A 14840-nucleotide genomic window follows, 5' to 3' on the forward strand; every position below is an offset into this window, starting at 1 on the left:
GTGAGGTGGGGGTTGGTCTGTTCTCCCATGTGCCTGGTGACAGGACGAGAGGGAACAGGCTAAAGTTGTGCCAGGGGTGTTTTAGGTTGGATATTAGGAAGAATTTCTTTACTGAGAGGGCTGTGAGGCATTGGAATGGGCTGCCCAGGGAAGTGGTGGAGTCACCATCCCTGGAGGTCTTTAAAAGACGTTTAGATGTTGAACTTAGTCATATGGTTTAGTGGAGGACTGGTTAGTGTTAGGTTAGAGGTTGGACTCGATGATCTTGAGGTCTCTTCCAACCTGGACAATTCTGCGATTCTGAGTAGAGCCTGCCCCACGCTCAGATCAGCAGGGCTTGCCTTTCCAGGTGATGGCTGGGTGCCTGATGTGCTTCAGCTGTTGGTGCTGTGCTTGGCCTTGGTCTAAGCTTAGCCCCATCAGCAACACTTAGTCCCTGCTGACTTAAGAGCTCCGTCAGGTGTTGAGAGAGCAGTGCGACCTACAAGAGTGCACGTACCTTCTGAAACAGGCAGCACCCACAGGTAAAGGCATAACAAGCCCCAGGCTTGCACCCCGTCCCTCTGAGCAGGGGGCTGACCTGCAGGGCCGGGAGTTGCCTGACTGAGCTGGCTTTGCTTCAGGCCCCAGATCTGCGTACTGACGTGGGGTTTTGTGCACACCCTGCAGGCAGCGGGCTCCTAAGGAACAGTGGGAACTCCTGCTCTGCTGTTAGTCACTGAGTGTTCCCTCTTCTCTCTATTTCTACCAACACAAGAGCTACACAGGGACCGTGTTCCCTGATCACCAGGGAGGACTGCGATCGCTCTGATCACCCTCCATTTAAAATCAAACAGGAAATTAGAATTAAAATGGAATAACAAAAGATCAAAGCCAGGATTCTCATTGGGTTCTGTTTCCTGTGATATTTCCTGTATTCACATTTCATTCGAAAAGAGTTTTTTTTTCTCCTTTTGCATTTTTTTTTTTTTTTTTTTTTTTGTGGTAATCTTTTTAGTAGGTTTACTTCTAACTAACTGGCATCAGTGAAAACTTCAGGGGATTGCGGGTCTATTTTTTTCTGTGTTGCACGGCTGTAGCAAAGCCAGAGCGTAGGAAGCAGCGAATGCTAAAATTACACCTTGTTTGTATATTTAGCGAAAAATTACCCTGCAGGCTCCAGACACCCGGAGCGCTCTGCTGGGGAGCGTGAGCATTGCTTCTGTAGGCCTCCCTGTGCCCAGCCATCCCCAAAATGATGGGGGGGTTGCACCCACTGTTTAGCATTTGGGGGGCTCTGCGAACACAGTGCTTTAAAGCTGTTTGTCAAAATTCCCTGCTGGGTGACACTACCAAGCCCTGTGTGTCTTATGCGGTGTGTTTGGCCACGCTGCCTCGGTGACACCAGCCCCGTGTCGGGCCTGTTACTCTAGGTGTGGGAGCTTCTGAAGGAAACCAGGCTACCCTTCTCCAGTTCTGTCTGACTAGGCTACACATTAGGAATTTTTTTTATCACCACCAGTGCTTCCTGAAACATTGGCTTCCTGACACACGTGCACCCCATGAAGAATTTGGTGCTGCGACAAGGCTGTTTTTGTTTGTTTGTTTTTGCTTTGAAGATACCATGGCTGCTGCTCATGGTTCCACAGAGAAAAGTATGCTGCCAAGCAGAAAGCGAGGTGTGAAGGTGCCAGGGATGCCTAGCCCCTGCAAGGTTTGTACACAGTAGCAGCTGGGTGAAGGAGAACTAATTAAATTAATTACTCCCTGTGCTTCTCTACAGCACTTCGGCAACAATGTTTGTGTTCACCTACATTTAACAGCTGACCTATGGAAAATAATAAACCAAATCATGAACCGAAAGGTTGCCTTACCATTACCATGCTGTCCAAGATCCCACCTATTTTTCCTATTTAGAAAGTACGGACCTTCTACAGCTTGACTGACTGCCACTGCAGTAAGCATGTGTCCTTTCCCTTCCCTTCTCCTTCCAGCCTACAAGAGTCAAATCAGTTTAATATGTGCTGCCACACAAGATTTATTTAAGTTTGTTCAAGAAAAGAAATCTTTGGGTATAGTAATTGCTAAAAACCAAGCAAACAAAAAATCCTATGTCAGAATACATTATATATTGAACTTGCAGTTCTAGCATTTGATTTGCCATTCAGCAGCCAAAATATATACAAACATCTGCTGTGATGTGAACTGATTTTTATATGATGGGTTTTATGAAGGAGGAAACGTTATAGTACTTGCCTTCCTTGGCTAATTCAATGCAGCCATTCGTGGCTTTCTGTATTGCTCTGCACAGCCCAAATGCCACTCTTGACATTTGGGGTTGAGCTACAAGATAGGAAAATGCCAATTAATAAAAGTCATCTTTCCAGTGTCTCAGCTTTGAGTGCACTAGTTCTTGCGGTCTTCAAGCTGGTCACAGTTTACATTGCTCAGCTTTAAATGGAAATTATCTTGGTGAAAGCCTTTTTAAGTCTGAGAGATTCCATTTTTGTATTGAAATACCAGATGTCATCCTGAGATTTAATATATTTTTCCCTCTAATCTACAGCAGACAAACTGTTTGATCTGACACTGAATGCTGAAGTTATATTTTTTTTCCATGCTGTGTGCTAAAGATCACTTAAAAAACCTGTCAGTAAATGCCTGACAGCTTTATTTGTACTTGGTAATTAAGGGGCCCAATTTGATATCCAAATAGCTCTGGAAAATATTATGTTTTCTTTGTCAGATTTGTAATTTATACTCTCATTACTGCTATTGTTTAAAGTATTTTCTCCTCTGTTCTGCAGGAAGGGAAATGGCTCCAAATATTGGCTTGGGGTGGGCAGTTGAGTGGAGGGGATATTCACACTACCTATTTTAAGTAAATTTACCTAATTTGCCATTTAAAGAGCTTCCCTCTAGGCAAGGTAGAGGTAAACAACTTCTCAGCAGCTGAGCTAGACTCTGAGCATCTGTTGTGTGAATACCCTCCATAAGACACACAAACTGGGAAAAGCAGAGAAATACTTCTCGATTCAGCCTGACTTGCTATGTTCACAAGTCCCTGCTGCTAACAAAAGTAGGCTGTTGTTACAACTTCGAGGTGGAGCACGCTGCTTTGCATACACCAAGTTATCCCATACTTAGAGTTTTGTGCGGACGTACACACCTGTTCAGCTCTGTATCCTTTATCACTATTACCAAGAGAGGATCTGTTCCTCAGAATATCCTCCACGTAGTGAAGGTAATGGTAGTGGATTGTGAGGGAAGGCAGTGCAGGAATGTTTCTAAAACAGCATGTCTTCTACAGAGGCGGTGGAAAGCAACGTTGAGGAGGACATAAAGTAATTTCATGAGAGTCTAGTGCTGTATAACATAAGCTCAGGAAATTGTTTCAACGCATACTAAACTGTAAGTACTTTAAGCAAGTGCTTAAGGGACTCGAGTATATTATTAAATGCTTTCCTGAGTCAGAACCAGTGTCTTAGCATTTAAATAAAATTTAGAAATCTGTAAGCAGAGGCAGAATGCAAAATCCAAGTCAAAACTGAGCTTGATAAATGATGTGCAGCCCAGACAGGGCAGGGACTCTCAAATGTCAGTGTCAGTTAAGAGATGCAAAATATTCCTTGTTAGAGTGAGCAGAGCAGCAAACCTGACATGGGCTTGGACTTATTTTTACAGCAGTTGGGGGAGATCTACTTTATCTATAGAGTAAGCAAGGCCCAGTGTAAACATCTTTTTTATCTTTTAGAAAGTCTACAGGGTAGAATCAGAACAGCAATTACTGAAATTATTGCCAGTGCAGCTGATATGCGGAGTTCAACTAAATTACATTTCGATAAACTTGCAAACAGCAGGGTTAGCTACCCGCCACGTTGCTGGAGAAGAAGGTGCTGGAGAAAAGCACAAATTCTGGCTGAGCTTGTTTTCTTAGCCACTGGATAAAGTATTTCCATTAATTCTGATCTGTTCCACCTGCCTAGAATATTTTGTTTCTTTCAGTAGGTTTTTAGTCCTTGAGACTACCCAAGTGCCTTAAAATACTGGCTTATGTGGCTTTGTTGATCTGTATTTGCTTTAATAACAAATGCTGGATACTGGTACTAATGCTATCGCTGTAATAATTCTCATCTCAGGATTGGGTGATGATATTGAAATAGTGATATTGAATGTGTATCTTTATTATTATTCCTTTGTCTTCTGTTTGGGGGAAGTTATCCTTTTATATAATTTATCTTACATATCTAGATCTGTCTACCTATCTGTTTTTAAAAGTATATCAAAATAACAACACCATAACCAGTTATTTAGCTACAACCTTTTAATATCTGTTTCTACTAGTTGTATTTTAAATGTGATGCTTATTTCACAAAGCTGATCTCTTTCATCTTCCATTATTAGCTCAAATGAAAATATTCCCATGTAAAATTTTCTAATCCCTTGCAACTGTCTATGGAGGAAGAAAAGCAAGGGCAGATTCAAAATCTCTGCTGGACTGAAGCACTCAATTCCTGACTGTTAGGCAGTTGGCTAACTCATCTAATTCAAGTATGCAAAAGGGTGAGTAAGCAATAAACCATTTCAAATCAATCCATCTGGCAGTAGGTAAAATAGCTATAATGAACAACATGTTTACAGAGCACATTTCCTACTCAGTCTAGTCATTTGCAGGATTCAGGGCGCAGATGTCACAGGTTGTCTGAGAAGCATTAGATGCAAGGAGATGACTGCATGTGAAAGGGGAGTTTGAGGATAATTTATGGTGATGGATGTTTGCTGTTTATGCTCACTTCATTAGCTAAGTCAGTCTGGATAGCAGTCATGGGACTACTCTGCTTCCCCTACTGCTTGCTGATGGCCATTTGCTCCGGAGTTCATAGGTGAGTGCACACAAGCATATGTTTTTTGGATAGATGATTTGCTTTATGATGACTAAGGAATGCACATGGCATCTGTTCTGGAGTTGTTAGAAGTTGCCATGTCCTTTGGTACGGAAGTCAGGAAGAATATACTATCATATATCCCTCTTCTTCAGGCAGAGGAAAGGCACAATCTCTGAAGTTTCTGTCTAAAATAAAGCAATTACATTTCGACTTCAGATGCTCTAGGAACTAACAAGATCCTAAATCCACTCTTAACATGAGAAGCTTTGTATCTGCCTCAGCCAATGCTATCAGCTTAGTGTCTTGGCATTATGAATCTTTGGATTGCCTTAGGTGGGAACATGTGTTCATAAATAATAGCAGGATTTGGCTTTTTGTACATAAAATCATTAGGCAAATCAGTAGGAGCAGCAAAACCAACCAAATAGCTGTCTGAAAAGTGAGAACATGAAGTGCTGTATAATGAGCCTGAACACGAGACAGCTAAATTCACAGTGAGTTAAAAGTTGCATTGCAATTGTGGCAGAGTACTATTTACCAAGAATGAACTGGTTCTTTCCTCTTGTGAATGAGGAATACCACTAAATTTTACAGTCGTAATCAGATTCCTGGTGTAAGTACATATGGAAGCATTTATTGGGGCAGGAACAGTTATTTGATTAGCATCACGTACCTTCCAGATTTCTAGGAAGAAAGAAAGGGCACTGCAAACAAGTATATATTTGGAATTGTATCTCTTTATTATGAGTGACAGCTCCCAGGAAATCCTGCAAAGGACAGAACTGAACAGACAGCTCACTCAGGCTGCTTTGCACAGCTTGAAAAGTGCAAATAGCAAGAGCTGAGAATATTACAGTAAGATGAAATATTGTAAGTGACAAAGCAAGCCCCCTTAATAAATTCAATTTTCTGTTCCACCATTTAACACAGTCATCAAGGCACCTCTGCAGGTGTTGCCAGATAACCAGTACGCATCAGAAGGAGCTGAGGCTGCATGCCCATGGCACAAGCAGCTCAGTAGTAAAACCACTTTAAAAAACGTGCTCCCACTTCCTTCCCAGCCCTCCTTTCCCCACATGGTTTTTCCTTCAGTTGTGCTGCACATAATTACATCAGCTTAACAAATTCAGCAAAAGAACTGAACTGACAAAATGCTCCGAGCTTAGGCACAATCCAAGTACTTACATTGGAAATACTTGTCCTTGAAAAGAAAATTAACTATCCTGCTATAATTGTCCTTTACCAAATAGCTTCTTTATTGTACCTGCATTTTTTAAGCTTGGATAGCTGAAATAGCAAGCGCTCTCATACTCCTAACTGAGAAACAGAGCTAATAAAACTGTGATGCATAGAAAAGGCCTCAAGACCTTCTTCTGTGTTTATTTTGAAACATCTCCATTCTCCTTGCTAGAGTGGTATGACTCACGCTCTGCAGTACTGGGCATCTCTTCATACCAAGGTGGGAAAGTGGTGAGGCAGCAGCCCTGGTTGGTCCTCAGCATGCTGGGCACTTGAGTGCTCCAAGCCCTCCTTAAGTTCTTCATGAGCACCCCCTCAGACTTCATGATATCCACACATTTTGGGCTGAAGTCTGCTCAAGAAACTCCTTGTGCTTCTCTGGCTATTTACGTCATGTGCATGAGCAAAGCTATTGCATCTCTCCTGTTCTTAGGGTTTGCACTTCCCACAGGGCAGAATTTCTTAATGTCTCTGCAGGATGGACCGAGCCCAGGATCTGCCCCCTGACTCTGAGTGATTACCGCATCGGACAGCACCCTGACTAGCATGAGACACTGAGGTGTTGCCATAACACAGACCATCACCGTTTCCTGCTTTAAATCCTCCTATTGAATGAGGTTTGTCTAATTTTAAAAGGTTTAGTTGAATAATGCTTATATGAGACCTGAATGTAGGCTGATCTGTAACTGAATAATTTATGTCACTATAATTTCCTATCCACCTGTAAGAACCACAAAGCACAGATCATTCTTCTATTCTAGATAAGAAGAAAATAATTAGGGTGATACTCAAATTCTAGTTTGTATTTATAAATATGGTGTTATTTTATTTTTATCATGGATCTTATGAACACACTGTTACTTTCTTTCTCCTGTGGACTGTCTCAGTTTTAAATTGACAGCTCCTGGAGGAGAGAGACAGCGTGTGACATGTGAACAGAACCGGAGATTGATAAGGGTATGCATTCATTCATTATAATGACTAAGAAGGAATGAAGATTGACAGTTCCATCACTCATTAATAAAGATTTACTGTATTCTCATTCATGTATGTGTTAGTCAAATTCTAAAACATTTTAAAAAGATATTATTATTATTATTAAAGTTTGATTTAGTGCTTTCTCCTTACTTGACTGTAGAAAATTCTCTATCAATAAACAGAATTTTAATTAGTCTGAAAAATACCACAAAATTAATGATTTTTTTTTTTTTCATTTTTGGAAATGTCTTTTCTGTTACAGACTGATGCGTGGCAGGACTTAAATATTTGATTCCTGTAGTTTAACAGACTGCTAAACCTCAGCTGAGCCAGAGGACTAATGCACCATTCCAGACAAGGCAGGCACAGGCTAAGTTATGTTACTTTTAATTTGCCCTGGTCAGAGGTCTCAGACTCCCAGTGACTGAATTAAGACCTCAGTGACAGAGACTAATGACAGAGTGCACTGTGAGGGACTTGGCAGAACAGGGTGCAAGCCTTGCCTCACAGAGCATCTCTGTCCACAGCCCCCTTTTTAGGGGCTGCTGCTGGATCTCGGGCTGGTCACTGCTCCTGCGGGGCAGCTGTACACAGCGCAGCTCCCTGGGGGAAGCCAGCGGTGACCTTGTCTCCCATGGCATCCTTGGTTGGAGCCTGTGTAAGAGCAGCCTGGCCACCTTGCAGTGTGACGGGAAGCAGAGCTGCTGGCTCAGGGTACGTGGTGCCAGCTCAGGGAAAAGCTCATGGACATGTAAAAACAGTCTCAGTACAGACACGGGGTAAAGGAGGCAACCAGAGAACCATGTTAAATCTCATCCTGTTACAACTCTTCCTCTTCCAAATTCTTTGAGCACCTCTTCAAGCAAATGCTTTCTCTCCCAAGTTAAGACTCAGATTTGTACAATTCACGTTTTGAGCAGCTTCACACCCATTTGTTTCCTTGATTTCATTGCCAAATGGGATTGATGTGTCAGTTTGTGTTATTGTCTGTTCGTGTTCTACAATAAGATGGCAATCTCCTTTCCCTAAAAAGACCTTCCTCCCCTCCCCTCCTCTCTCTCTCTCTCTCTTTTTTTTTTTTTTTTTTTTTTTTCCTTCTGGCAGTGAACAAGTCATGTTTTTTCACTGTTTGGCTGTGAAAATGACTATTCTCTGTTTCATGTTGACTGATTAGGTGAAGTGCAGATATAGACAATTTTTAATTTAAAAGAAAATATCCTCTTGGTTCAGCTGGTCGGGTGGAGAGAAGGTTTTGTTCCCATGGCAACATTTTGCATTTGAGCCTGCAGAAATGAAGCTGCCTAGAGGCATTTCAAACATGCTGCATCCAAAGAGCTGCTTGCACTCTACAACGTGTTTTCATTTTTGTGTATGACAATTGCTTAGCAAGCACCAGCGAAACAAAAGGAAAAATCTTTGCCTCCAAATACATTAAACTCGAGCTTGCTGATATGAGGTACGCAGCATCGTACTGATACGAGCATTGCTCCAACTGCTCCTGTAATACGCACACAGCGAAGCAACCCTGAAGCTTTACTAACAGCTGTCTGCACAGACGCCACAACTTCAGGTAAAAATCCGTCCAAAGCTCAGGTGTCACTTCCGTAAGAGTTCTTCTGCCACCTCCATCTGAGACAATGCTGAGCACGGCGTTGTGAAAACTGGTTTGGAGGGAACTGGCTATCAGGCTGGGAAACACAAACCCCATGCAGGAGGTTGTGTCTCAGAGACATGGGGCTGGAGCAGGGGAAGGGCTGTAAAATGCTTGCAGAACGGTGAGATGGGGTGGGAGCAAAAAGCCTTTCCTAGCACAGGGATCTGCCGAAGGAATACACCCGTGGAAAGAGTGGAGGACAAATCCAGTTTAGGTTCAGGTCTTTGCACTTCATACCATAAAATTTGACCATACAATAGCAGCGGATAAAGAAGAAGGACTTAGACTTCAGTGGTGACAGAGGAACAAGACAAGGAACAGATTTCACTTCAGGACGTTTGGTTTACTTGTAAAATACTGGGAAAGAAGGACAAGACACAAGAAATTCAAAGAAATCTTTAAGGGCAGTGGTGTACACTAGCCCTTCCTCTTTGGCTACTGTCTGCCTGTGTTTCACCAACCAAACCCTCCCACTCTGTACAAATCTTGTTGAGGCAGAACTGGAAAATTCCATGTTCTTGTCCAAGATTGAACAAGATTGTCTGGGAGGGACACAGACCAGTGACACAGAAGCACGTCAGCACAGAAGCACAGTAATTTTTTCCAGGAAAAAAATGATGGAAAGTCACCCAGGAGCACAGAACTGCAAATGAAATGCACACACAGAATCAATGTTATGGTATCTTATGAATTATATTGTTAATAGAAAGTGATACTTTCATGGGAAATTCACTCACCTTTTGTGTCTGTCTTTGGGCACCAATAAGCAAAGTAGTGACATTAACAATAGTGGTGTTATTGATAAATACTTTAGAGGGAACAGGTTGACAGAGCACTGAGGTGTCATAGCACCATTTGGTTGGTAACATAAAACTGTAAAATGCCCCCAGTATTAGGAGGCAGTAAATTGTTACCTAAAGCTTCGTGGGGGGAAGGAAATAAAAGCAGAGTGGTTTCGGAAGTTTTGTGGAAGGAAGACACCTCAAACCAGGAAAAGTGAGTGAGACAGAGGAAAGAAGACGAGAGACCAGCAAATTAGCATGGCATTATCAAACCAGGCTTGCAAGTAACAGTACAATATGAATTTTGGAGAAGGAAGTACCTCTGTGTAAAGAGAAACTGATCAGGGGTCTGTTTGTGGAGATCATGGACCAAACCCACCAAACCATGCTCTGCTTCGTGCCCAGACTTCCTCTGAAGAGGCCTCATACTGTATGAGCATGATAAATGGGCTAAAACTGTAGGAGAAAACTGGCACACGGGGTGACATAACGGGGAGTGTGCTGGGGAGGAACGCAGAGATAGCTTACAGTAACATGGGCAGGAGAAAGGGTGGGTGCCGAGAGCCATGCAGAGTCAGAACAACTGATGAAGATCACAAAAAAGAAGATAGAGATGGGATGAAAGAGTGGAAACATAAGCAGTGCTGAAGCCTTGAAATGATATTATCTCAGACAAGACAAGACAAGTCAGCAAAGGTAATTATTTACTGCTGGTTGGCCAGATGGTCCTGGAGTCGTATCAAGAATCCCTGCCCACCACATTTCTCTACAAGTCTGGAATCCAAACTTTTCATCTACCCTAAAATGCGTGCGTTTTCAAAATAAAAGGATGGACTCAAACTTCTATAGCTCCAGGCAAAAAAAAAAAAAAAAAAAAAAAAAAAAGCAGAGGTCTACAGTGCAAGAAGGAGGCAGCAGTATTCCTGCTGTTATGAGAAGACAAATAAAAAACACCCCCTGAGGTGAGAGATCTAATACAGCTTTTGAAAGATATGGGTGCCAGATCTATCTCCAGGGCAAATGGCTCAGCTTTGCACTTTCAGAGGACAAAAGCTCTGGTCCTGAAGAGGGGAAACAGCTTTCCAACAACCTGTTGTTAGAGATCGGGAGCAGGCTGCTCTATGGAAACCCCTGGACAGGAGCCAGCTTTCAATGGGTTTTGTCTCATCAGGGAGGTAGATTGCTATGAAACCTGTTCTAGGACACCGAACACATGGACGTTAAGCATTACAACACTCGTATCTTATGGTTCCAGCTGTCTTTTAAGTAGCCTCAGAGATCTCCTTCAGAAAGAAGTTATTCAAGAGTGTATGTCTGTTAATGAGTGTAACTACAGAGAAAACAACCCAAATACCCAGAATGGATTCCCAAATATCTATATGCCTATGGTCCAAAATGATTGCTGATGTTTTTACTCCTCTTGATTATCCAGTTTCATTTATAGGTAAACAAGTAACTTGATCAAGCTCACACAATCAGTCCTCATGCGAGAAGGACACTTGCACTTCAGTGAGAAAATGTCTGGAAGAAAGGAAAGCACAGAGCGGGACGGCAGCACATACACCGAGAGGGGTTTGTCCCTTACTGTTTTACACAGGGCAGTGGATGAGAACAGTCAGTGACTGCAGCAGGTAGCGTTCTTGGAAATGCCACAGACTTTGGTAAATAACCATCATAAACTCTGTATGCATCTGCCAGCAAATACTCAGCCACTTAGGCTAGGCATCTCCCGTCCAACTACAAGTGTAAACGTAACGCCACTTTGCTCCGCTTCTCTTTCATCCGGAGCACAGCCTGTAACTCCGGCAGCGCGTACAGCTCTGGAGCCGGTCAGTTCTTGTGGGGTGAGGCTGCTTTGGGTGCGGGGAACCAGCACCAGCACCAGCACCAGCACCAGCACCAGCACCAGCACCAGCACCAGCACCAGCACCAGCGCCCTGCCAGCAGCACCGAGCCTCAGCCCACACCCCCCGGCGGAGCCCCCTCAGCTGCAGCCTCCTCCGGCCCGAAGCACCCAGCCGGGACCGGGGGGGGGCTGCAGGGACCCCGGGGGGGGCTGAGGGGGCCGGGGGGTGCTGAAGGGGCCCCGGGGGGTGCTGAAGTGGCCGGGGTCTCCCCCCGCGGTGCCCGGGCTGTGGCTGGGGGCCGGGCGGGAGGGGCCATGCGGGTGGGCCCGGCCCCCTCACGGCCGCGCTGCCTCGTGCCGGCCGCGGCGCCGCCGCTCCGTGAGGGCGGGCAGCGAGCAGCGAGGGGCCGGGGGGCTCCGGGAGGGCTCCGGGGGGGCTCCGGGGGCAGCGCGGCGAGGGACGGGCAGCGCCCGGCGCCTCCCGGCCGGCATGCAGCGCAAGGTAAGCGCCCGGGGAGCCCCGCAGAGCCGCCGAGGGGGTCCCCAGAGCCGGGGGCGCCGCCCCGAGGGGCCGCCAGGGGGCGCGGGGGGACGCGGCGGTGCCCTGAGGGGGCTGAGGCGGGAGCGGTGCCCGCAGCCCCTCGGCTGAGCCCCGGGCTGTGAGGCACCAACGGCACGGGGGGGTTGGGGGCGCTTCGCTGTGGCCGGGGGAAGAGCCCAGCGCCGAGCCCGGCGGCCAAAACCCAGCGCTGGGGAGCTCCTCACAGAGATAATCCCAGAGCAGCGCGGTGCTGGTGCTGGTGCTGGTGGTGTGGCTGCTGCACGGCGTGGACAGGCTGGGGAAGGGGAAGCTGATGGGTTCAGCACTGCGAGAAACCTGGAATGGGGGTTCGTGAGATGCTCCTTCCACGGCTCACCACACTGCGTTATCTGCTCGGAGTGCAGGCATCATCGGGATCTGGAATTATGGGCTCCGTAAAGGTCAAAATGACCTCAGGAGCCGTGGATATAAGCTGTCCGAGCCCTGGTTCTTCTTCATGCTTAGTTCCTAGGCTGCCCGAGGGCTGATTCACAGCCTGAGGGTTGCCCTGCCCTGTGCCCTCCATACCCAGCCGCCCGTCCCACAGCAACCTCCGGGTGAGCTCAGGGCCGCCTGTGCTGAATCCCTCTGCGCTGTCAGAAGTCGAGCGACACGAGGAGAAGTTACGCTAAGCTAACTTTAGGTCAGAAGTGATAAAAATAGCAATCCCTAATTCTCTGGGGACACCTCAGGGCTAGTGAAGGCTGGACGAAGAATCTTCAAAGAGAGGGAGTCTGCTGAGAGGGCATCTTCTAAGGGAGGGTGGAAAAAGCAGCAAGAAATAAGAACAATTGCAGACCCCACTTTGGATCACAAGTGCCCAGATCCTGTTTTAGGCATCCAAACGGAGAACTTTCACTGGTTTGTGGATCAGGTCCTTGGCGTGTCTTGGTAAACCAGTAATGGTGTTGGCAGCCAACAGATAAAATTAATTTTGTGCCGTGGCTGAAGTGTGGAACCACAGTGTCACACTCTTTATTCTCTGCAGTTCCAGGAGGTTCTTTCATCTGTGGCATGGGGTCCCCGTTCTGCATTTATACCTGTCGGGAAGGGGAGGTGGAACAGGGAGAAGCCCTGGTTTTGTTGTTCCTCTGCTGCTTGGTGTTGTGGTAACAAGAGGAAGCCTCGCATTTGGGACCTTTCTGACTGCGCTGTCACTAAATGCACTCGGTGTTTCATTGATTGCTTCAAAAATAAATTAAGCTGGAGAGAACTGGGCCACTGAGTAACAAAGCTGAAATGCTTGCGCGGGGTTTAGTGCGGGTCGGCAGCTCAGCGTTAAATCCACGTTTTCTGTTTAGATCGAGTTCTCCACTGCCATCTGTGCTCATACAGGAGCAATAAATAGAAAAGTTTCAGACATCTCGGAAGCATAGTAAAAAAACACGATTCTGCCGAGGAAATAATACCCTTGCTCTTCCCTCTGGGGGTGTACCAAATTTCACCTGCAGCATGGAGCACGTGGACTCGGGATGGGTGGAGTCGGTGCCATCCTCGTGTGGTGTCGGAGCTGTTTGTGTGGTGACCTCTCTGTGGGGGCTCCTGGGGTGAGCCAGTCTGCCTGGGGGCCTGCCTGCGCCCCGTGCTTCAGCCATGGCAGCAGGCAGGGGGGAGCCAAGCCCTGCAGCGTTGTGCTGAGACCTGGCCTCAAGGCTGAGGTGTGGTGCTGCGTGCAGCTGAGAGCTGTGCGGTGGGGGTGGGAGGACACCCCAGGGAAGGACAGGCAGTGGTGTGATGCTGTTAGTCTGCTGCTTTTAGGGCTTTCTGCTGAACCTGGAGCCTAGCCGAAGCAGCTCTTGCTGTGTGCTCCTGCTAGGGAGCAGCTGAGACCCCTCTGCCTGCCGCCAACCTCCTTCTGCACCTCCAGCTACACGAGCTCAACGTGTTCTCCATGAAGGGAGTGCTTTCTAGATCCTCTGGGTGTGCGTGAGGTCAAGGTTTCCTAATTCTCCTAGCGTCTTATTTGAGGTGCTTTACAGGAGTCTCACCTTTCCAGAGAATGTCTCATATATTGCCTCTGCACAGTCCCTTTTTAGACTTGAGAGACACGACGTACAGAGCTCCCAGGTCAGCGCTGCTTTTCCTCCCTCCTCAGGTGGACCAACATAGTTAAAGATGCTGTAGGCATTTCCTCGTGCTTTCTTGCTTATATGAATACACATTTTTAAGAACTCCATTGCATAGCATCTAGGTGCAGCAGCAGGATTTATAGCTTAGGCTGGTCTACTTGCTTTCATTCCTAGCGGAAAGCCTGTTGCTTTTTCTCACATGTGCCCATCACTTTTCACTCAGTTCTGCATTAGTATGAAAATACCAATGCAAATACAAGCAGGAAGAAAATCCCCGAGGTTTTCTCCTGTTTTTACATACCTCCCCCTCCTCACTGTTCAAATAAAATAGATAAGTGCTCCTGTTAACAGAGACAAGCTGCTGTTAGACGGCGCAGGGAGGCGGTAACAGGTAGGAGAGGAGACAAAAGACTGCATTTCCAAGCAACTAATGGAAAACCAGTCCTTCAAACCTCAGCATTCTTACCTCTTTGAACTTGTTTCTCTTTTCAGCTCCTTTTACCAGATGTATGTGTCTTAATTTATCATATTAGGAGGTAATTTATTCAGCCTAGACAGTCTTTTACCAGATCACTGAAGTACATATTAGATATAAACTGCATTTGATGCTTTTATTCTGTTTGAATATCACCACTGTGTATCTTGTTCATTTTCACCAGGGAAAACGGGAGCCCAATTCACCTGTCAAATTCTGCTGGAGCTATTTTTTCAGGCATGATGTACCTACCACTGGAAATTAGTGGAAGTCTAACACATCAACACGAAATTAGTATTTAGAGACAGCAAAAGGAAGTCATTAGTGCAGTGAGAATATACTGAAAATACAA

At 45.8% G+C, this 14840-nt stretch overlaps 1 protein-coding gene and 1 long non-coding RNA gene across 2 annotated transcripts in view; both read left to right on the forward strand.

Annotated features, from left to right (window-relative positions):
- Window positions 1-126: 126 nt before the first annotated feature.
- Window positions 127-10386, forward strand: LOC106014832 (uncharacterized). The gene is made up of 5 exons (XR_003495675.3): window positions 127-524; window positions 3290-3390; window positions 4384-4542; window positions 6582-6721; window positions 7345-10386. It is a non-coding gene; the product is annotated as an uncharacterized lncRNA (long non-coding RNA).
- Window positions 10387-11731: 1345 nt separating this feature from the next.
- TMCC3 (transmembrane and coiled-coil domain family 3) overlaps window positions 11732-14840 on the forward strand; it is a 129796-nt gene continuing 126687 nt past the window's right edge. Inside the window, exon 1 of the mRNA XM_027452137.3 lies at window positions 11732-11866. Within this exon, the coding sequence (XP_027307938.1) occupies window positions 11855-11866 (12 nt within the window). The 5' untranslated portion in view covers window positions 11732-11854. The remainder of the gene's footprint in view (window positions 11867-14840) is intronic.

This window comes from Anas platyrhynchos, chromosome 1, assembly GCF_047663525.1.
Source record: "Anas platyrhynchos isolate ZD024472 breed Pekin duck chromosome 1, IASCAAS_PekinDuck_T2T, whole genome shotgun sequence".
Classification (NCBI taxonomy): Eukaryota; Metazoa; Chordata; class Aves; order Anseriformes; family Anatidae; genus Anas; species Anas platyrhynchos.